Raw genomic sequence first — 24,101 nt, 5'->3', positions numbered from 1 at the left:
TCTTCAGCTCTACATCTTGTGGCTGGTGTTCTGCCTCATTTTATTATGAACTCAAAAGCAATAAGTAAATAAATGCCTACTATAATATGATATTATTATAATATATAATATAATAATGCATATAATAATATACACATAATGTATGTGTACATATATATATATGTATACATATAATAATGTGTCTCTGATCAATCTAGTACAACTGGCCTCCTATGGGATCCTGCCTTACACCATGTAATGGACAAAACCCTTCACCTTTATCACAGAATACTTTTTTTACAGCTGTCAGGTACTTTGGAGAGGATACTTACAGCACCCAAGTAGGGCTGTTTAGCTTAGCCTTACCTGGTATCACTTCAGTCACATTGAATGAAGAGAAACTCAGAGAAGTGATACAGGGTGGAAAAACCAAATGATCCTCTCTTATCCATGTGTTGAAAGATCTTTTATAGTATGGCTACAATGCATCACAAATATAGTTGCAAATCCTGTCTGTGATGGGGCAAAAAAATCTCTGAAGTCCAGGCCTGAAAGCAGCACTTAAGGGATAGCAGTATTACTCAAAGTTTGGGTCATGGAATGGTGCAAGAATGATGAGGTGTGTACCACCTTCTCAATGAACATCTTGGCCAAAATAATTAAAGAAAAAGAAGGAGCCTAGCAACTCCTCAGAACTTAGTGGTGAGGATTTTCTGGCACTGTGAGCAACCAAATGAGTCACTCTGAGTGGGCTATTGACAAAGCAAGTCCCATTGTCTAGAGAACTTTGACTTCTAAGTAGCAATTGCTGTATTAACAATTGAAAGTATGAAAATGTGACAATAGAGACATCACTGAACCCCTCTAGTGTAGCTAAGCTCTGAATGTCTGTCAGTCCTGATTTTATTTCTTTCTGGATGCAGTGACATTGGAATTGGCCAGTCTCAGGATGACAGCATTGTGGGACTGAGGCAAACAAAGCACATTCCTCCTGCTTTACCGGTCAGTGGAACCCTGTCATCCAGTAACCCTGACCTGCTGCAGTCTCATCACCGCATCTTAGACTTCAATACTACTCCAGGTAAGGAATCTTTTGTTGTTGTTGTTCTTGACCTTTTGATTTCCTTTCATATTTCAAGTTTTTTTGTGTGAATTTGTAGTCTGAAGAGGTGAGTTTTTATTAATTGTTTGCTGTCACACATAAATTAGTCATATATTCATGTGTTAAGATTTATTACATCTGCTACAATATATTTTACCCACATATAATACATGCCTGTTTTTCATGTATGCTGTGTACAAAGTGATTTTTACTGATTGAATATTCTTCATCAGTAAAAACCTGTTTTGCTTGGTATTTCATCATTTGCATTCATGGGTCATTGTTAACAAGACTGAAATGTTTTCAAATAGCATAGTAGATCATTAGCTTATAGTAAAGGGAAAGGACATTGGAGTGGGACACAAAATGTGCATTTCAGTCTTTTCCTGAACAGACTTACTTAATTTGTACTACATTTCTAAGGAACAGAGTTTCAAAGTTTCTTGTTAGTCACCCTGCCCTACAGCTGTATGCCAGATTCTTTGAATATAAAAATCCCTTTCTGAAATAGATAAAAAATGAACACATTTAGAGAGGATCAAAGCACAGGGGTGAGCGAGGGAGAAACAGGGGGAGAGCATGAGAAAGTTGAGAGCCTTATCTTATAAGAGCAGTTTAGCTGAAACTCCTGGTAGGGTTGGGATTTGGGCTCTTATCTGGCTGCAGGAAGGTTCTTAATGGGGAAAGTTTCCTGAGTTAAGTATCCAAATCTTTGCTATTAAAATATGGCTTCTGGAGCAGGATATGGTGATGGTAGCTCTGCAGACACTTGGTTATTTTAGCCTAATCTTTATAGAATTACTCAAAAGTAGAAGTAAAAATTCAGTGCCCTCTTAAGACTCAGGGATTTCAAACATTCACTAAAGGATTAGCTAAAGGGATGGTGCTTAAATATCAGCCTACACACTGGCCAAGTTGGTGCAATCATCATGCTTGAAACTGTGATATTGTGCATTACTTACTTCATCTCAGGTGTTTTAGGGCTAGAGGAGTTTGCAAGGGGGTGGTTTAATTTTTGCTTCAGTGTCTAAGATGGATCTTGAGAAACCTGGAAGGTGAATTTTTTTTGCATTTTATCTAATGACTAGTGTCCAACACCTTGAAGCTATTCTTTATCAGTAAGAGCCTAGCTTTTCATCAGGACTTTTTCCATTAATGGCATTCTCTAGCTTGCCACTTACCTAGACCAGACAGTTCTAGGTAATTAGAGTGCTCTTAGTGCCAAGTGCAGCCAGTGGCCAACTTCCAGAGCTGTGGGCATTGCTGTCTCATGGAACTCAAACTTCCATGAGAAGGAAAGCCATTGCAGGCCTAAAGACCTTTCAATTACAGATGGAGTTCAGAGAAGCTTAATAAATGAATAAGGTTCAACTGTTTGCATTTTGCATTGAGGAAAGAAGAATCAATATGATGTAATACTATGGCTCCAGTGTTTTAACAGTTTTTCCATGTCTTTGTAGAAAATGTATTTCTTCCTCATTAAAAAAAAAAAAAAGGTGGGTGTTTTCTATTTATTTTAATTTTTTTTCTTAAAATTTGCCTGAATGAACAGGGAATATTTTTAAAGTAATTCCCAGGCAAAAGTCTTTTCCTGTGTGGAAATGAAGGAAAAGGGGCTTGAAATGAAAAACATATACTTTAAGGACTTTACAGATGGATGCATTGTATATAGAAGAGTTGAATTATGTCCCTATATATTCCAAAACTTGAAAAAATTAAAGCCAGCAGTTTTAATTCCTTTTTGTACCTTGGTCTAAATTAAAGACAGAAATGAAGGCAACTTGCAAGAAATTGAATGCACTGGAGGAGAAAAAGAAATTGGTAGAGCAGCTGTCCTTTGAGGCTTTGAGAAATATCCCTCAGGATAGAAAATAAAATAACTTGCTCCTTTTTAGAAGAGTAGTCTTTGAGGAGAAAGTGTGAACAGCTTGAAATCTGCAAGGAGTCATTTTAGTTTCTCTTCTGATTGGCTTGGGCTGTCTCAAATATACTTTTAAAGGTTTATTTTTAAATGTTCAATAGCACTTTGATTTCTTTCCTTGTGCTGCCTTTGCTATTTGATTGGAAGTCACAATAATAGAGTAATGATGAACTGCCAGTCACTGGTATTTTTTCTTTCCCCTCACAGTCTTTCTAAGGGAATAGATTCCTATCATACAGCATTGCATTCTTCAGCCTGCCACTCCAGTTTCCCTTTTTGAAAACCAGTGAAGGGAGGTGATTACAATTCTCTTCAAGTGTTTTATTTAAAAATTATTGGGCTGAATTACTTGCTACCATTGCTATAGCTGTAATCATTTCAATTGCTGGCAGACGTCTGTGTATTCTATGTAGAGCTATTGCTCCCAGCTCTGATAGGTGGCAGCCTGAGAAATTGGGTGGTAAAATGCAGTGCAAAGATGGTACTCCTCTGTTTGCTGTCCTCTGCATTTCTTCATATCCACTTCAGTGGCCCAGCAGAGCAGGTTATTTTCTTGTTGCACAAAACACTTTATTTCTAGGGACTGTTAAACAATTTCTCACCCTGGTATTGTTTACAGTAGCTTCTCAGCTTCACAGCATTTCTTTGGCAAGTATTTCTATAACAGCAAGAGGCAGCAAGATCTAGAGAAGGATCTGATTTTTAAAAACATCTCCAAAAGGCTGTGTCTTTGGCATGTCCTTTCTTCCAGATGACAAAAAATGTAGAAAGTATTTCAGAAAATATTCTGCTCTGTATTCCTCTTCAACTAACTGCTGAAGGAAGATGGGTTGGTGTAGAGTTGGTGGTAAAAGGCAGAATTGGCCTGCTTGTTATGAAGTATTTGTACATTTGACTCAAATGCTTTGGAAAGGCTGAAAGCTGTCCTGTAATGATATCCTTTACATATAACTGATGATGCAATCAGAAGTTCAGTGTGTTCTGGTATTAGTGTTTCTCAAGCTGCAAAAAACTACTGTGAGTTTAAAAGTTACAGGCTTAGTTGCATGAAAGTTGTAAAAATAATATATTTCAGTGTAAAAAGCCTTTGTGGCATGTAAATGAACTCGTATCATAGAGATTCATCTTAATGCTTTCCAAATTATTATTTTGGAAACATGTGAGAGAGCAGTGGGGAGGTGTTAAGTTCTGTTAGTCACAAGATTTCTGCTGCTGCATAGATCTTTCTATAATGACTTGAACACATATTATGCACATTCGGGTCTTGTCAAAAAAACCTCTAGTTGGTCCAAAGTGAATATTTTCGTTTGGAAGTTGCTTTTTTGGTATTTTTTCATGATACTCATTTCAGAAGCGTTCATTTAGAAGGCTTTCTATTATTACTATATATTTTATTGCTCATATGACCTCTTTGATCTAAAAAATTAATTATTTTTAAGAAGAAATATATTAAAGAAAAACGAGTAGATGTCATGCCTCACAAAACTAGAAAAGCTTATTTCTAACAAAGGGAAGAAATTAAATTAATTGTAATACTTGCCAGTTAAAAATACATGAGGTTAAAAACCCCAGTGATGGATACCTGTATAATTTAATTAATCTTTTTTTTCTAATAATATAGTGATAACTACAAAAATTCAATTGGTCAGTGGGTGTGGATTTCAATACATTCATGCTCATTAGTCTGTCCAAACTTTGAAAATATTAACATACTTTTGTGGCTTGCTCCATTTATAGCCTAACTAGCTTATTTTCCTGGATGTTATTAGAACTAGCTTTTTTAACTAGGATGTTAATAGAAGATATTCTTTATTAGTAAGAGCCTAGCTTTTCATCAGGACTTTTGCTGAAATAAAAACTGGTGACATTAATAATTAAGCTCAATGTGACTTGCTCATTCTTATACCATTAAGTTTTTCTTTGCTTCCTAAATTGCATAACTTGCTTGTAATTTTTTTCCAGACTTACCAGACCAAGTTCTGCGTGTTTTCAAGGCAGACCAGCAAAGTCGCTACATAATGATCAGCAAGGACACAACAGCAAAGGAAGTGGTCATCCAGGCCATCAGGGAATTTGCTCTGACTGCAACCCCGGATGCCTATTCACTATGCGAAGTCTCTGTCACACCTGAGGGTGTCATCAAACAAAGGAGGCTTCCTGACCAGCTCTCCAAGCTTGCTGACAGGATACAGCTGAGTGGCAGGTAAGATGGAGACTGAGCTAAAGCTGATGATGCCATTTTAGTAATCTTGTTAAAGGAGTGTTACTTAATTATTTAATGTTCTGTTTCTTTGCAACACATTGCTGCTTATGCAACATCTCTGGTGAAGTTCATTTTTATTCTCAGATTCCAATTGGATCATTGCTGTAACTCTCAGCACTAATCAGCTTTATTTTATCTAGTGTCTTTTTTTAAATTTTGTTTTTACAGGTATTACCTGAAGAACAATATGGAAACAGAAACTCTTTGTTCAGATGAAGATGCTCAAGAATTACTAAGGGAAAGCCAAATTTCCCTACTACAGCTCAGTACTGTTGAGGTCGCTACCCAACTCTCCATGAGAAACTTTGAGCTGTTCCGTAATATCGAACCCACGGAATACATAGATGACTTGTTTAAACTCAAATCAAAAACAGGTTGCACTAATCTAAAAAGGTTTGAAGAAGTGATAAATCAAGAAACATTCTGGGTGGCTTCTGAGATTCTAAGAGAAACCAACCAGCTGAAAAGGATGAAGATCATTAAGCATTTCATTAAGATAGCGCTACACTGCAGAGAATGCAAGAACTTCAACTCGATGTTTGCCATCATTAGGTATTGCCCACTAAGAATTTTACTTCTAAGTAAAAAGTAATGTCTTACTTATGTTAGTTTAAAAAAAAAAAAGTACTTAACAGAGTAAACCAGTTTATACTGCTAACATCAACACTTGGCAATCTGCTAAGGAGGACATTTTCTGTATTTGAAACTTTCTGTAATCTGAAACATTTGCTGAAATATTTGAAATGCTATTGTTAGGTAGTTACTGCTCAAGATAGTGTGGCAATGTCAACATGGCACTAGAGAAACAAATACACTTGTTTAAAGACAAAGACCAGAAGAAACAACAGTATATACAAGAAAACCACACAATTATTGCAAATTATTGGATTCATTTCCCCAGAGCAGCTCATTTTTATTCATACTGCCCAGTATCTTAAATTTATTCAGCCATGATATGTTGCCTTTGGTTTTCTTTGTATCAACAATTTCTTGCAAGGAACTGTGATAATAATCACTAATAGTCTGTGATACCATAGGCAGTCTGTAAACAAAGATCTTTTAATAAGAATTTTAAAATGCACTGAAAAATCTCAGAACACCATTCTTAATTTTGGAATGAGAAAGAAGAGAGAAAACTCTAATGTCTATGTTTATACACATTTTTTAAAACCCAAAGAAAATCAAACAATTCTGCTATATTGTCTCTTATGAAAAAACTCAAGTAAGTTTCAGTAAACTGACAGTGTTATCACTGTCTTTGACACAAGCTCTTGTTTTCATTATCTTGACATTCAGTCAACAGAATGTGATGCTTTTCCTGAAGATGAGTAGGTTTGAATACTATTTAGCAAACAGAGCGAGTTCAAAAGTCAAGTCAAGGATCCATGCTGATTATCAGCATCTCTGAGACATGAAAATACTGAGATTTTGTTCAGCCAGTCTCAATGAGAAATAAAAGCAGCCTGTCTGCTAGGAAAAACTTGAAGGAAAGATTCTAGGTATCGGACTTTCCCACCAGGTAGAAATTAACAGCAAGACAAGTCAATGTCACTACAAGGGAAAAAGGGGGTTTGCAGTAGCTACAGCTCAAGAATAACCTCAGGTACACAGAGTGTTACAAAATTTCATCCTGAAAGAACAAAGTCAAATGGATTATTGCAGAAGAAGCTGTGCTGTCACCACCTGAACATCATCATGTTGGTGGAAGATGTTTTTTTTCTGCCGGTTTGTTAATCTGGAAGTAAGTGGTAATTGTGAAGTACTTAGATTATGATAGTCGCCTCGAACTCAGACACTGTTCTAAAGCAATAAATACATACTCTCTGTAAGGTTTAATTACTCATCCAGGTGTAGCTTTTTTCTGTTCATGTTGCATCATGTAGATATCTTCAGTTTTTATGGCTTTTATAAGAATGATCTTTAGTGATACATGTATTCTGTAGTAAATGCTGGCAATAGGAAGTTGTTAAATATTTGTTATGCACTTCTTTTGTTTCAAGTGGCCTGAATTTGGCACCCGTTGCAAGGCTCCGAACTACTTGGGAAAAGCTTCCAAGCAAGTATGAAAAACTGTTTCAAGATCTGCAAGACCTGTTTGATCCATCTAGAAATATGGCAAAATATCGTAATGTCCTTAACAGCCAAAACCTACAGCCCCCTATCATCCCCCTGTTTCCTGTCATCAAAAAAGACCTTACATTCCTTCATGAAGGTAAAGGCAGAAGTAAATAATCTTTTACTAGCTAAGGAAAAGTAGCTTTCCTGCCTAATCACTGGTGTTGTTGGTTGTAGGAAATGATTCTAAAGTGGAGGGCCTGGTGAATTTTGAGAAGCTGCGGATGATTGCGAAGGAGATACGCCATGTCGGTCGCATGGCGTCCGTGAACATGGATCCTGCTCTCATGTTCAGAACCAGGTAAGTGTTGTACCAGGCAGAGCTTTCCCCAGATGGGAGAAGGCTAGGTGGCAGCAAGAGGCACTTTTATATGCCCCTTCTATTGGTGCAGTATGAATTTTTTGTGTTAGCAATGGACCAGCATGATGTGATGATCTAAAACTGGAGAAACCATTACATTTTGTGGTTACTGATACATTCTAAAATGTTTCTTACTATTCTGTAGTTGATGATTACTTCATAAAAATGAGATTCTATCAGTGGGAGGGAGAGAAAAAGAAACTGGTTTGAGAATATATCTATTAGTCTGTTTGAAATATTGACAAGTGTCAGCCTTATAATTTTGATTTAGTTGAAGTGGTAATGTATCTGAAGCAGTGTCAGCTACTTGTGTTAGAAAACATGGAGTGAATGCTCTTTGGCTTCATATTTTACAAGATTTTTGCATACTATTTTTCTTACTTTGAGCTAGAAGGGTTTGTAATATCTGATTGTATGCTTGAGTAAGGCTCTTTATAATGTTTGTGGGCTTCCAGAACTGCTTGTCCTGAGGTCTGGTCTTTTTCTCTCTGAGCTTGTGATCTTTCTCTGTCTCTTCTTAAACCCATGCTTTATTCTTCCTGGCTCTCACTTGCAGGAAGAAGAAATGGAGGAGTTTGGGGTAAGTGATTGGAGACAACACACATGCACATTCATTCTTCCTTTATCATTTGCATTTTTTCCTACTTGCTATCTTTAATTTTCTGGTGCTTTGACATTTTTTTCTTTTGTTAACCATTTTTTACTGACAATACATTTTAATGTAGGAGTGCTTTTGATTTGAGATTAAAACACTGAAGTTGTAAATTATTTTTAAGTGGTCATAGATATAAGTGGAGTGTTCTTTCCCACCTCCAGTTTAGGTTGCTGAAGGAAGATACTTTTGGTCAAAGAGATTTTACAAAATGATAAGGTTGCAACAGCTGAAAATAGCTGTTAATTTCCTTATACCTGTTAAACAATTATCACAATCAAAAGTTAAAACTTACAGTATCTGCTTGACTAACTTGCTTTCATATTACAATTAGCAATCATTTTTACCTTAACAATTCAGCACCAATGCATAGCGTTCATGTAGATATACATACATTGAAATGTGCATGACATTTATTTCATCATGAGCTATTTGATCATTTTACTTAACAAAATTCTCCTCAGTCTTGCAAGTTATGAAGAAGTTCTATTCTGTAAAATTGAGATGTGTATTCTGTATACAGTCTGATTTGAAACACAGAGGGCTTTCAAAATGCCTCCTTTATATGTATTTGAACCTCAACTATAGTCTTCTGTCAGCACTGCTTTACTGCATGAGCTTTTCCTAATGCTCCAGTCCTCTCAGTAGATGGCTTATGTGAAAGAGCTACCTTGTATGCTTTTCTAGACATGTGAAGTGTTATTGCCTAGCTGGACCAAAATAGGTTAAAATATCTGTGCCATTAAAATAGCGCTTTTAACCAAGAAAAAATATTTCCTGGCCCTCATCCTTCTATCTGTTATAGCTGTTTGACTTACTGGAATGAGGCATGTAAGCTTTGACCGTAGACTGACCTTCATGCAATCTCTTGCATGTTTCATGTTTATTGGATGACACCATGTTGGACTAAGTCATACCTTTGCTCTCTTTCTTCCCCCTCCTGCTCTCCTTCACTCCAGGTCTCTCAGCCAGGGCAGTGCCAATGCAGCTGTGCTGGATGTTGCACAAGCAGGGGGGCATAAAAAGCGGGTCCGTCGCAGCTCCTTTCTTAATGCTAAAAAGCTCTATGAAGATGCTCAGATGGCACGGAAAGTAAAGCAGTATCTCTCAAACTTGGACCTGGAAATGGATGAAGAGAGCCTTCAGATACTTTCTCTGCAGTGTGAGCCAGCCACAAACACATGTGAGCATTGTCATTTGTTGGGGATTTCAAGAAAACTGTTAAACATAACTCTGTTTCTAGTCCAGTGAATCAATGGGGTACAGTAACTAGACAATGAAGTAGAAAATTATTTGTATAGTCATTTTCAAGTACTAAATGTCTATGAATTCTAAGGGAATAATCTTGTGGATTAACAGGATAGAGATACAGTATTTATACAGGTGATAAGGCTTTAGGATGATGCCACAATGTAGTGTACAGTGGCTTTTTAGATTTGTCTGTACAAAGGGTATGGGGGAGTCAAAAGTTATGTTTTTCTGACATATGGAGATTAATAGTGTGAATAGTGATATGGTTATTCTGAAGGAGTAGGGGATTTTCTTATGTCCAGATGTTTCAAAGATAGCTGGAGAGCTGTATCTGGGGCAGCAGAGGGGAACCCATTTTGTTTTGATTTTAGGAAATGTTGTATCTTGTGCTCTTCCCTTCCTGCAGGGCAGCAAAAACTAGCCATTATATGTCTGTTCTGAATCAGTTGTAGTCCTTGTGATAGCCCAGTATAACTTCTAGTCATGTTTTTTCAAAAGTGATAATTTATCAGGGCTTAATTTTGAGAAAGAAAACATTCATTGATAATGTACATCTTCTAAATGAAGTTACATCTCCCCTTTTCTGCTTCATCCTTTCTATCTAAAGATATCATGTTGCATTAATTGTATGAGTATTTGAGCACTTTTTAATTCAGAAGGCTTTGCACAGCTCAGACTAAAACACTGTGTTCTTAGCTAGTAGTCATTGAGTGTTTTGTCCCCTTTCTTGCAAAGTGCCGAAGAACACAGGAGACAAGCGATCCGGGAAATCTGAAACGTCACCAGTGGCTCCCCGGGCAGGCATCCAGCAGAAAGTGCAGCAGCAGCAGCACAAAGTAAACCAAGCATTGCAGGTCCCAGCCGTGTCTCTTTATCCCTCTCGCAAGAAAGTGCCAGTCAAAGACCTCCCACCATTCGGTAGGTGGAACAAGGAAGAATTTGGTTTAGTTTTCTGAAGTTTGTTTGCCTATGTTGGGAAGACTTTTTTAATCAAATAAAGTTACATTTCTGATAGTATGATATGCAGTTATATCTGTTCATCCAGTATCAAGGCATAGTTCTCTTCTCTAGAAATGGAAAGTAAGAAATGTAGGGAAAGCATCCTGTCAATTTAATCAGTGTAAGTATTTACCTGTTACTAACAGCTAGAAAGAATAAATGTTTCTTGCTGTTTGTCCTGAGATCTTGCCTTACCTTTCTTAGAGGAATTAGGGACATGGAGTTCTTGAGATGCCTCAGAAGTTATGGTGTTTCTTCACAAGTTAAATTTTTAAGGTGAAATTCAGGCCTGCTTGAAGTGGCAGTCCTGTTAGAAATGTGGGTCTGAACTTTTGTTGACAATTGTCCTTTGGCTTCTACTCCCTTCTGCATTTTTATTGTTGTTATGCAGTTGTTGCTGCCTCTATATTCTACAGAAAGGCACCAGACTATAGGAGCAACTTCTACCCTGATTTCCAAATCTGTGTACAAAACATGTATGCACTATTGATGAACTCCTTAAATCACAAGTTTGGTAATATCCCTAGGAAGTATATGTAGCATAACTGGCCCTTCCTTTATGATGGTTATTGCACAAGAGCTTAATTCTGATTTCACTCTTTATTGGTTTTCCTCATGCACTGCTTAGGCTGCAACAAAACATTTGAAGCAACAAAATGAGCAAGAAACAACTCAATATTCAGCTAAATCTTGTTGATTTTACCATTAAATTTTAATCTTAAAAGGACTTTGAACCACCATAGACTGCAATTTTTTGCTCATAGTGGCAAGGCTTCTGAAAACTCACTAGGTTATGCTGATCAGGCAGCTGTGAATTATTGATAGCAGGATTGTGATCCAACAGATCAAAGATGAAAGTCCACAAATGCCTGAAAATAACTTGTACCACAAACAATGGCAAAATTGTCAGACTTATAAGGTTCTCTTAACTTATAAGGCTGTCCTAGGGTGGATTTTGAGGGGAGTGGAAGAGAAAGATAGATAAATGTGGTCTGAAAAAAATCTATTCCTGATGTCCTAGATCTTTACGTCATATATCATCTTCAGGATGTTTTTACTGTGTAGTTTTCCAAAATAAACTGGTGCAGAGATAGTTCTCAAAAATGAAAGAGAAAAAGCCAGCTGCAGGATGGCCTTGTTTCATAACTCTAATCCTTAGTTTTCTTTCCAGCAACCTTCTAGGTTACTCTGAATAGAAAAGAAACAGGAGAGCAGCTTGAATTATTACTATATAAATCTTCACTAACCAGTGAGATGGTGTGCATCTGTATTTAAGCTAATTTTAGTTCAAGTTTCTCAGTAACCATTCCTATGCATTTCCTTGTCTTGGTTTGAAAGACAGGTCCCTACTAAGAAAGGCCTCTCTTGGAGGCTCTAAGGAGCCTCTCTTGAAATGGAAAATGTAAACCCCCTCTCCCCAAATTATTACAATTTTGAAATTAAAGGCTCTCAGGCAAAGATTTGGGAATAGGAATAACAGTTCTTTACTAGGAAAAATTAAAATAAAATACAGTAATAGAAAAAGAGCCAAAACACTGACAGAGCCAGAAGAAAACCTGACACCTTGTCAGTCAGACTGGTGGTAGCAGTCCAATTAGATGGTAGCTGCAGTCCCCCTGCAGTGGCAGATCGGGTTCAGTTGAAGTAGTGGTCCTGTAGAAGGGTAAAGTTTTCCTCCAGAGGTCCAGTGATAATGTCTGGTTTTCATCTGGAATCCAGTGGAAAAAGGCTGCCTTGGTGTTCCAAATATGATATTTTATCTAGGTAGGAAATGCTTGGCTCCTCCCACTGGGCTGAGCATCTTACAATGGGATGATGTAATTTTATCAGTCACGGAGTGAGACTCAACAGCCCATTAATAGAAGATAACTCCCTGGAGGAAGGATGGGTTGTAGAAAAGATAAAGATCAATGCCTCACCTGCATTAAACAAATGACCCATTAACAGAAGATATCCCCCTCTGGAGATAAGGATCACTGCCTCACCTGATTTCAACAGATGGTGATGGAATACATACTTTTGGTCACATCTGCTTTGCAACCCAAGACAGTCCTCAACTATATGTTGTATAGGCAGTATTCTGCAACATTAAATCTTCATGCTTTCTGTGGCAAAGTAGTTATCTTAAGTGGCCAGAATGAAAGACCATCTGCACTAATATGCAGAAATAAAGCATTGTATTTTAAACAGGAATAAGTTTAACATTTTGCTTCATTTAAGCTGGTTTCAAGAACTCAGAAATATACAGGAAAAAAATGTAGCCTTTTCTTCCTGTGAGGTGTCTGCTCTGTAACTGCACTATGAAACATAAGGATGTATTTATACTGGACTTTACATCTGCCTACTTTAATTTTTACCTAAAGGCATTAACTCCCCACAAGCTTTAAAGAAAATCCTTTCGTTATCGGAAGAAGGAAGTTTGGATCGCCACAAGAAACAGTCTGAAGATACTGTCTCAAGTGCATCTTCACAGCTGTCTTCGCCTCCTACTTCACCACAGAGCTCTCCAAGGAAAGGTAGTAGTAGATGTTCAGTATTTCTTATCTTGTTTCTTGAAGCTCATGGACTTTGGAAGCTTCTGAGAGAGAATTTGGACACTCAGTATTGCTGCTCCTATTTTTGTCGCATACGGTCAGCAAGAGGGCAGGAAATGTAGTGCAGAGTGGGATACATGAAAGATAGCTGTGAACTTGATTTCAAGGGTACTTGAAAGCCTCTGCTGATCAAAAGCCAGAATAGAGCCTGGTATGATACAGGATTTCATGCAGTAGGTCGCTCTGACTGCAGCTGCTTCTGACAAAAAATATTCCCATGTTCCGCATTTCCTGCCTTCAGTGGAAGGATGTGTCAGTTGAAACTTAAAATCTTTGTACAGCATTGACCACACTGGTCTATTAGAGAAATTATTTGCTGTGTCATGCATCTGAGTGGGATATGACCTACATATGACAGAAAGGCTTAAGGTATTTGGAATTCAAATCAGAATATTTAATACTGTAATTCATATTTTAATAGCAGCCTGAATATTTAAACCATGTATATTAATTTTTGAGGAATGGTATTATACATTGGAGCTTTCTTGACCAAGATCTTTTTTTTAAGTATTTTCACAGGGTTATTTTTTAAAGCAAATTTAGGACTTCAACGGAATTTTTTAAAAGACCTGTTTGTTTGATTTCATGGTGGTTCTGGCTATGAATTGACAAAACAGAGTATGGAGGCATTGTCCTGTAGTTTAAACAAAAAAAAAACAACCAAACAAAGGCACTTTGGAAGTAGGATAGCCTAGATGGATTGCATGTGACTTCCAAGTTATTCTCTTTTCAGAATAGCATCAAAGTTCAGTTTAACAGTTGCATAATAGAGCATTATGGTAACATATACATTGGGCCTGTAGTGACTTCTATTGAGTGTTATTTACTAAGGTCAGATGGGGAGGGCAACACGTAGAGGATATATCATCTTGAATTCTTCTAAGCTGTCATCATTATTTCTCCCAAATACTACACTAGCAAAGAATGATCTTAAATAAATATGGTCAGGCCTGTGCATTTTTAGAAAAAGGAATTGTAGTTCTGTACTTGACTCACAGTGTGAACAGCACTTTATTTTTGGAGAAAGCAAATCAGAAACGTGATTTTTAAAATCCATGGTTACATGAAGGTAATGATATGTTCTTTCAGATAAAAATGATAGCATTAATTCCCAGCATTAGTTCTCAGCAAATGAATTGGGGTAGATCAGTTGAAGTGATTTTGACACTTAAGAGTAGAGTGCAAGCAAAAAGTGAAAATTGTGGTAACTTGTGGATGTGTTTAATGATCTTTAACTTGGCAAGAACATTCAGCACAATTTGTTTAATACTGAAATAAAAGCTGAATCTACTTCTATGACATCGTTTGCAGATTTTATCTCAGTTGGGCTGTGTCAGTGCTACCTACCTCCAAATTTCACCATAATTCTGGTAATGTGGAATTTGGAATTAATTAGTGAGCCAAGTATCACAAATAAAACTTGAAAACCTGCCCATCCCTCAGCTAAGGGATGTAATAAACAGTTAGCCCAGACACCTGGATTTCATGTATCTGTTCATTTCTGAAGTGTAGTTTTGCAGAATAAAAAGACTCTATGAGAGTCTCTGGGAATACTTTCAGCAGTAATCTGAACCAGAGCATCTCTTTCCTTCCAGTGTTGGAGACAGTGTTATGCACACGCAGATTTTGAGAAGTAATATTTCATAATATGAGGATACAAGTATGATGATGAATTTTAAAAGAATTTAGGAGAGGAGGGCAGAGAAGAGGAAAGGAGAGTTGTTGGTTTGTAAATGAGTAGTACACAATCCTCAATCTCTGATCAAGATACCAAAGATGGTGTCACACAGTTCTGCTGTGTATCTTTATCTTTTGCAGTGTTGTGCAAATGTAATGGCAGCTTTGTTTTATTGCCAGTTTTATTGCAGTATTGCTAGTGGCCTGTCAAGAACTGAGCAGTCATCTTGGAGAGTCTGATTAACATGATGTTCCCTTTGCAGGCTACACTTTGGCTCCAAGCAGCACTGTGGATAACTTCTCTGATTCTGGTCACAGTGAAATTTCTTCTAGATCTAGTATTGTCAGCAATTCCTCTTTTGACTCTATGCCAGTCTCCTTGCATGATGAGAGGAGACAGAGGCATTCTGTCAGCATCGTGGAGACAAATCTTGGTGTGGGAAGGATTGATAGAAGAATCATGATTGAACCAGATCAATACAGCTTAGGGTAAGAATTTTATTTGTGCTTACTTATATTATACTTCCATATTATATGTATGTGGCATGTGTATTTGTCCATGTAACTTTCCCTGTAATCTCTCAAATATTTTTTCTCCTCTGCTCTTGAAAAACTACTAGTTCAGTGCTACATTTTGTGGTAATGCTCCATTCCTGCCAAGAAAAGATTTTGCACTCCTGAGTGAGTGGTGAAGTCTACAACAGCAAGACTTTACCTCAGTAGATGCTATCATCTGAGCATTTCAGTGGTGCCATAGATTATCCACTTTGTGGTAGTCTAGTACCTTAGCCTGCTTTCTCCATGGGAAATTAACTGAATTAGATGAGATTTTCATACAATTATTCAGTGATCAAACTGAGAACAGAAATAGCTAGCAATTTTCCAGTCTGCTTCATGGAAAAGTGCGTATTTGTCAAACTCCAAAATATTTTACTCCAAGTATCTCTTCTAGTCAACAATAATTGGAAACTAAAATTCTCATTACGCTGCTGGTTTTCTAGTAATTTTCTAGGTAATTAACTTCTGTAATGGTGGGGAAGCTAGTGCTGTGAGGAGTTATCTAAATCTCTAGCAGTGAGCCTTGGTGTGAAAATAATTGGAGCTTTGGCTCCTGTTTAGACTCCACTTACTTTTTTGTTGGTGTTTATTTGGATGCTTCAATCCTCTGAATGGTTTCTGGAGTTTTAATCCTGTGGGGTCTGTGAATGGCAGACCTGTTCCAAAACTACTGTACTTCAGCTTTGGGAATCTCAGGCTATGCAAACTCTACTATCAGATGTCTTAAATATTTGGAAGAAGAGGGTGCCAGTCTTCATAGGAGTGTACCCTGGAAGAACAAGTCCCAGGAGCCTGGATATCTGCTAATCAGAAGTGACACTTTGTTGGTTTTGTCTGCTGCTGTGTAAGGGATCGTGTCAGGCTCACTTAATCGTTGAAAGGCTACAGAAAACATACTTGCTCTACAAAGTAGCATGTGTTTCCAAAAATAAGGTTAAAATGCATTTCCTTTTGCAGGAAATGGTGAAAAGTTAGCTCTCACAGTTTTCTAAGCAGAAAAAAACAAAACTGAAATCTAAACCTGAATATCAGCTAGCTCCTGCTAAATTCTGTTTCTAACTTTTTAACCATTTGCTCAGCATGGCTGGAAAAGCAGTAGAATAACCCTGTTTGCCTCTCTGTGTGTCTTTGTAGTTTGCCTGTCTTAAAGGGCAGTTGCAAAGTTAAGATTGTACCTCTTGAAATTGCATGCTGAAGAGTAAGTCTTCAGCAAGTTATCTGTCCAGTTTTGTTTGTGTTTGTTTTTGTTTTATTGAGGATATACTTGAAAGAAAAGTGTTATAGTCTCAAAAATTAATTAGCCATTCATGAAAACAGTAAATTTATAAAGTACATCAAAATCTTCAACCATAGAATCATAGAATGGTTTGGATAGAAAGAGGCCTTTAAAATGTCACACAGGTTACCTAGTCCAACCCACAGCATGTTTCGTTTTTCCTCAGTTGTTTCTTTGTGCGTCTTGTTCATGATTTCCAATTCCAACACTGGATTTTTTGTCCCCCTCATCACTGTGTATCCAGCTCATATGCACCGCTGTCAGAGACCAGAGGCCTGTATGCTGGAGCAACTGTACTTTCTTCTCCTAGTACAGAAGAGCTGTCACAGGACCAGGGGGACAGAGCTTCGCTCGACGCAGCTGACAGTGGCCGTGGTAGCTGGACCTCTTGTTCAAGTGGCTCCCACGATAACATCCAGACAATCCAGCACCAGAGGAGCTGGGAGACTCTGCCTTTTGGCCACGCTCACTTGGACAGCTCCGGCGATGGGGCGGGGCTCTGGGCCCCGGGCGCCCATGTGGACCAGCTGGTGTTCCCTGACCATGGTGCAAAGTATGGCAGGCAAAGCCAAGGTAGGGAGGGCCTTGATCAAGCACAGTCCAGAGCAAGCTGGGCATCTTCCACAGGATACTGGGGAGAGGACTCGGAGGGTGATACAGGCACCATAAAGCGCAGGGGTGGGAAGGATGTTTCGATTGAAGCTGAAACCAGTAGCATTACATCTGCAGCAGCAGAGGAGACAAAGCCAGCTCCCGTCCCCACTCACACAGCAGCAGCATCAAGCACTACAAAGGGGCTTGTTGGTAAGTTAAGTTTAGTTTACCATGAAGTATTTTAATTAATTTGCTTAAGTTTTTCCATATTGTTCTGAATTTCTTTTGTCTGGTTTGCTTTTCTTTTCTTTCTTTTTTTTTTAATTTTTGAAGCAAAACTGAACATTTTGTAGTCTTTCTTAATTTTTTTTCCCTTAACAGTGTGTTTATTACTAGGGAAAATATAATGTATTGTTGATTCTCAGTTCTGGCAGTGCCTTTGTGTTTCAAGTGAGCCTGCCATACTTTGAAAAACTAGCTCAACTGCTGGGCAGTATTTTGAGGGGTTGATGTATTTAGATGTCTGTTCTGAAATTTGAATTTCTCATCACAGTAAGGCTCCATAGGCTATATTTAGAAATCTTAGTAAATGTGGCCTGATTTTTACTTTATGCCTTTGTCTGACTTGCCTGATAATTGTGAATATTCCTGACTTCTGAAAATGGCATCCCTTTGTGCTTAAACACTAACTGAAATGTTTCTTTGGACTGCTGAAAATGAAGAGGTTTCAAAGAAGTTAGAGCTGAAATAAATTTCTGTGCATTCAATAATGGAAAGATTGGATAATATATAAAGTACTATGCAGGTGTCTTTGGCAGAGATTAACATTTTTATCATATTGTTCCTTCTATGCATCCCAATCCGTGGGCCATCCAATACGTCTGCACTTTTGCCTGTTTCCTTCCTTTCATTCCCCTTCACTTTGCCTTTTGTCAGGTTAACACAAAGATGTATCTAAAAGCCATTTTCTGCTGACACAGTTGAATGTCTGCCAGATTGAGCCATGCTGAGACCACTGTGATAAGCTGCATTTCCATGTTGCTGTGGGTATATTGCCTAGCAGTGGCTTTCAGCCTCAAAGCTTGGGTGCAGGTTTAAATGCCTGGACTCTTAAGAGGAAGAAGGTTTCATGCCAATCTCTAATTTACTCTTTGGTACCCTTGGTTTCCTCCAGAATGTGTAACGTGTGCTTCCAAACTCGCCTCTCAAGGCAGTGCTTGTCACTCCATTTTTATAGACTTGAAAGAACATGAAAGATACTTGAAAATTCAAACCAACACAATTCCATGCCCTTCACTACTATTAACTAACTGCCCTGCAAATGTAACTCTGTAAATCACTATCCAAGAGAACCTGCTGGTTTGCATATTTCTTTTGCACTTAATAGATATTGATTTCTCCCAGTATTTTGGTAGAATTTTTATACAACAGAATTTTTCTATAGAACAACTTCTGATTTCCAGAAATCTTTTAATAAAGTTTCTCAGAAACTTTTTCATGCTGCTTTACTCAGTTAAAATTGTTTGTCCAAGAAAAATACTTAAGACTCTGGAAAATGTTTGGTTTTGTTGCAATACCAAGGATTTATTTTTAGTCTATAAAAACTTTCATCCAAGTCCATTTTAAGCTTGTACTGCCCTTTCAGTCAAATCATGCTGCCTAATGCAGGGTGGTGTTTTCATCACCATTTATGCAAGAATATACAGTGTCTGACAAGTTATGGAAAGTAAATTGTCTGTATCAGTGGTTTTTCCTGCTGTATTTGTAAGGTTTTTCATTAAAGTGGCCATGTGTTAAAGGGCTGGGTCCACATTAAGTGTGCAGTATCAAAATCCCAGCTGACTTCTCTAAGTACTTAGTTGTGAAACAGAGGCTATTGCTTATCTGTTATGTGTCCCTGCAGATGCTTAACTGGTTTTGTTCCCTTAAAGTTCTCTCTGAGAGAGCTTCTCAGTATGTTTAATATTAATATTTGTTAATATTTGTTCAGGTAAACAGTTACATCTCAGTGAGATCCATCTGCAAGCTGGGTGGTCGTCTTTCCATCTCCTAGATAAAATCATATTCAGTCTTTGTTCTTACACGAAGACTTTCAGTTTTGATTTTACAGAGAATCCAACCACAGGGGCTGCAGGTAGTGCATGCAAATAGTATAATGATAAAGCCCACTTCTCTTCCTGACCTCTTGGAGTTGCAAGTTATGCCTCATTAAATAGTAAGATTTGTAGGAAGAAAATAATGTATCAGATGTACTTCTTTTTTCCCCTCCAAGATGCTAAAAACAAAAGAAGGAGCTCATGGATGCAAAGCCCATCTTCAGAATTAGGATGCATATGGGGAGATGCCAGAATTCCTGACATTTACTGCTTCTGTGGACTCTTGAGTCTTCCACGTTACTTTGATCACTGTACATTTTATTCTGTACAGTTTATGGAACAGCTTCAGTTGCAAAATTTGACCAAATTCCCCATGAAATTTGGTGAATTTTGTTAGACTAATGCTTCACTGCTGGAAGAATAGCTACATCCTGTGTATGCTGTATATTCTGTACTTTCTTGATTGATTTTTCACAAGCTCTTTGTCTAGGATATAATAGTTAACCTTTGTCATTCAGATTTTCTGTTCCTGGGCTGTTGAGCTGGTTGATGATTATTTAGCTTTTAGCTGTGTTTTCCTTTGAGCATCCTTTCTCTAACAATCATCTGTTGTTTTTCCTGCAGCAAGAAAAGAGGGTCGGTATCGGGAACCACCTCCAACTCCTCCCGGTTACGTGGGAATACCTATTGCTGAGTTTGCAGAAGGTGGCTCCCATCCAGCCAGGAAGCCTCCAGACTACAACGTAGCACTTCAGAGGTCCAGGATGGTGGCACGGACATGTGAGACTCATGGGACAGCAACTCCACAGCAGCAGCAGCCTCACGGCCATTCAACTGGCAGGCCTGTGAACAAACCTCAGTGGCATAAACCAAATGAGTCAGATCCACGTCTTGCTCACTATCCATCTCAAGGGTTTTCCACAGAGGAAGACGGTAAATTTCTGGTTGTTAGATTTTGAGTGTGCTGCATGCAAAATGGGTCAGCGCTTTTGCAGACACAAAGCAAATTGCAAAGATCTTGCCATAATTTGAACTCTGTTTCATTTCCAAACTTGCTATTTGTTAGCTTTTTGGAAGGGAAAGGATTCAGTTCCTCCTGAATATAATTTAGAATTTGGAATGTAGGTCTGCCTGAATCTTGAACACCCAAGCAGTTGGCTTCAGCAGCTTCTCTGAAGTTGCCTATGTTCATCTTGTACAGCCCTGCCTGCTGTGATTTTCCACATAAGCCATGTATTTAATGATCAAAAAAGTATCCTGGTCTACAGAATACTTGAACATCCAACCCTGTAGAGCACTGTTGCTCAGGTTAATTTGGGTAGTGGCTCACATTCTGCCTGAAACTCTTTACACTGTGGACACTGAGTCTTCCACTCCAGCTGTTTCACATGATGAGCCCACTGCTGCCTCAATACCTTGCTGGTCCATATGCAACTACATCTTCATGCTTTAGCTCAACTGGGATGTTTTTCTATGGAAGAGCAATTGTAGCTGGATTGCAGCTTTAGGTCCTTAAAATTTAGGCAGGGTGGTGCCCAAGTCACTCACTTGGATGCCTCGTTTTGCTTAATGGTAGATAACATTTTCCTTCTTGCTCTAGCTGCTCAGTTACTAAGGTTTTAGGTGCAGGATGAACTTTGCAGTTGAACATGATGGAAAAATAAAGAAGTCTACCTTAAATGAATTGCCTCAAACTTCGAGAGTTACCATGACAGAGAATTTTAATTGTTTCTACTAATGATGACTAAATTGAAGATATATTTAGGCAAAAATGTAAGATGCCTTTCTAAAGCTATTACGTATCTAGGAGTATCTGTTGTGCTCCTCAGGGTGAATAACTGCATCTAGCTCAGTTAAAGCAATTGTCTTATTTTCTTCAAGATCAAAATTCCAAAGGAATATGTTTCATGAGACCTGAAATGTACTGAAACTTAGATTGTTTTAAAAGTATGTGTAGTTACATGATATACAATGAAATAGAGAACACATGAGCAAAATACACACAGTTGTTGTTGTATGCACAGCTTGTTTCATTCAGCAGTCACGTTCTTTATGAACTAAATTCTATTTTCCCTTATCCTATTATGTTTGCAGAAGATGAACAAGTCTCTGCTGTCTAAGACTTGGGCTTTTCTGGATCCAGAGTGAGCCACCTTAAAGGAGAGCACAAGAAGACGTCCCTAGAATAGGAGCCTTGGAACTATGATTAAAGGATGGTGGACCTATTTGCCTCCTTCCCTGCCTTAAAGCAGCATGGGGCTTCTTCCTCTGCCCCTCCCCCTTCTGTCCCCTCTCCCCTTGCATGTGAAATACTGTGAAGAAATCGCCCTGGCACTTTTCAAACTGTGTTGCTTGAAATGCACAGTGCAGCAATCTCCAAGCTACCACTGTCGCTGTCTGCCACATCACACAGTATCATTCCAAATTCCAAGATCATCACATCAGGATGATTAACTCTGGCTGCACTTCCCAATGCCTGGAAGGGTTTTTTAAAATCTTCCTTTTAGATTTTAATCACAATCCTAGCACTTAGTCTCATTGGGATAATGAGATAAGTTAGTTGTCAAATTACATTTGGCCTTTAACCTACAAAGAGAAAATTGCTTTGAGATCCTTCAAGGAGGCAGTGCTTATTTGCTTGTTTACAATGCCTTTGTTACAATTTTGTATGTTTGCGTTTGGGAGATCAAATAGTGCATCTGAATAGTAATTACAGTATTATTTCACACCTGTAAGTAGGGTTGCCAGCCTGAGCTCCTGGAAGAATATTGCTATCACATGGCTGAGTAGGGCAGAAGGGAAGGCAGAGGTTGCAGGATGCAGCCTTTCCTTGGACCACCTGGTTTTGCTCTTATGTGCCCCACCCTGGAATCTTCACAAGTTTGTAAATGTTAGTGTTAATGGCATCCTCATCTGGGTCTGGTGTAAATGCAGAAACACAGTGCTCACAACTGGTCAGTGATGGAAGAGGACACAGTGTGTCTCACACCTGTGCCTTGTGGAATACAGGATGGCATGCTAAAAAAGTGTCCCATTGTAATAAGACAGATGGCAACCCCACAGCTAAGTTATATATATATTTTTTAAACTATATAGTAGTTATATTAAAATAAAAATTAACTGGATAACATTGCAGTGAAGGCAAGTTGGGATGTCACAGCTCGTGTCAGCTGTTAACACTGATCTAATAACCTCCATCTATTGACTTCAACGTTAGGGGATAATCAAGCCTTTAAGTAAAAAAAACAAAATAACAGAGTTAGATTTGCCAGCCTTTGCAATGCAGAAATAGTCACAACTGTTAATGGCTTCATGGAACACTGCATGTGTAGAGAAGGCCAATGTGTAGCAACCACCTGCTCACAGCTGCTATTAACCCTATAATGACTGAAATGACCCTCCCCTCTATTTTTGTGTTGTTTTTGCACAGACTCCGGAGAAGTGAAGGCTGCCAATCCGAGTAGTACTCAAATGTGAGGAACTGCTGGTCTTGGATTTTTTTTTTTTCCATTGAACTCAGCTGATCATATTGATCAGTAGATAAACGTAAATAGCTTCAACTTTTAAAGATCAAATTGCAGTGTTTTTTCACTGTATCAAACAAATGTCAGTGCTTTATTTAATTCTCTCTCCAGTAATCATAGCTTTTGTCTATTTGCTTATATACCACATTGTCAATTATGCATTTGTAATTTTATATGTAATATGCATTATCTGCCAGTTTTATTCTCAAGGCTATGGACCTCATGTGCATATAGAAATACAAAATCCTAGCTCTATCACAAGTTGCACAAATGTTATATAAGCATTAAGTAATTGTAGACCATAGGACTGCTAATCTCAGTTCGCTCTGTGATGTCAAGTGCAGAATGTACAATTAACTGGTGATTTCCTCATACTTTTGATACTACTTGTACCTGTATGTCTTTTAGAAAGACATTGGTGGAGTCTGTATCCTTTTGTATTTTTAATACAATAATTGTACATATTGGTTATATTTTTGTTGAAAATGGTAGAAATGTACTATGTTTATGCTTCTACATCCAGTTTGTATGAAGCTGGAAAATAAATAAATATAACATTAATGAAGTCCATATTGATTCTTATGCATTTTCCATGTTCCACATACTTGAACAAATTTATGAAAAAAATTTACTTCTCTGTGTATTAATATTAAAGGGACATTGCCAAGTGATGTGGGCAAACCACTGGTGTGGAGTTTTTCTTAATATAAAGTTGTGCTGCTGATATTTTTTGAAAACTTTGGTGTGTGTACTGATGAATGAGAATGCCTGATGCTGTGAGCATACCCAGCAGAAACATTTGAGATGCCAAAAAAGGTATGGGTTCAGGTGTATGTAGAATGTAAACAGTTTTAAAAGTAAGATTGCATTGATTATATATTCTGAATAGTGTAAAAGTAAGGAATATATGTTTTAACATTTGGGTAGGGAGAAGTATGGAAGGTGATCCATTTGAGTTTTTACCAAACAGGGTATTGCAAATAATAAATATCACCCCAGTAAGAAAAGCTGATGTTAATTCAAATACAATCTGTAGATTTTATTTTTTCCCCAGAGGCTTCTTTATTTCCAGTGGTATGCAGAAGACTGTTTTAAAATGGTGCTGCTAAAGCCATAAACAGCCATATCCTGTTTAGCTT

At 37.9% G+C, this 24,101-nt stretch overlaps 1 protein-coding gene across 8 annotated transcripts in view; it reads left to right on the top strand.

Moving 5' to 3' along the window:
* RAPGEF2 (Rap guanine nucleotide exchange factor 2) overlaps positions 1–23,633 on the top strand; it is a 182,211-nt gene extending 158,578 nt beyond the window's left edge. For 3 of the 8 annotated variants that reach the window (XM_079307523.1, XM_079307520.1, XM_079307525.1), the window contains 13 exons: positions 903–1,060; positions 4,965–5,205; positions 5,434–5,817; positions 7,266–7,477; positions 7,558–7,681; positions 8,298–8,321; positions 9,353–9,576; positions 10,380–10,562; positions 13,007–13,159; positions 15,178–15,403; positions 16,915–17,552; positions 20,063–20,371; positions 21,533–23,633. In XM_079307523.1, the coding sequence (XP_079163649.1) occupies positions 903–1,060; positions 4,965–5,205; positions 5,434–5,817; positions 7,266–7,477; positions 7,558–7,681; positions 8,298–8,321; positions 9,353–9,576; positions 10,380–10,562; positions 13,007–13,159; positions 15,178–15,403; positions 16,915–17,552; positions 20,063–20,371; positions 21,533–21,558 (2,902 nt within the window). In that variant the 3' untranslated portion in view covers positions 21,559–23,633. Of the gene's footprint in view, positions 1–902; positions 1,061–4,964; positions 5,206–5,433; positions 5,818–7,265; positions 7,478–7,557; positions 7,682–8,297; positions 8,322–9,352; positions 9,577–10,379; positions 10,563–13,006; positions 13,160–15,177; positions 15,404–16,914; positions 17,553–20,062; positions 20,372–21,532 lie in introns of those variants that run through there. The other 5 variants (XM_079307522.1, XM_079307526.1, XM_079307524.1 and 2 more) reach the window with 4 other exon arrangements.
* Positions 23,634–24,101: the final 468 nt, after the last annotated feature.

Source organism: Erithacus rubecula (assembly GCF_903797595.1).
Source record: "Erithacus rubecula genome assembly, chromosome: 5".
Lineage (NCBI taxonomy): Eukaryota > Metazoa > Chordata > Aves > Passeriformes > Muscicapidae > Erithacus > Erithacus rubecula.
The sequence above is the reverse complement of the archived record's forward strand: the minus strand, read 5'-3'. Positions and strand labels throughout refer to the sequence as shown.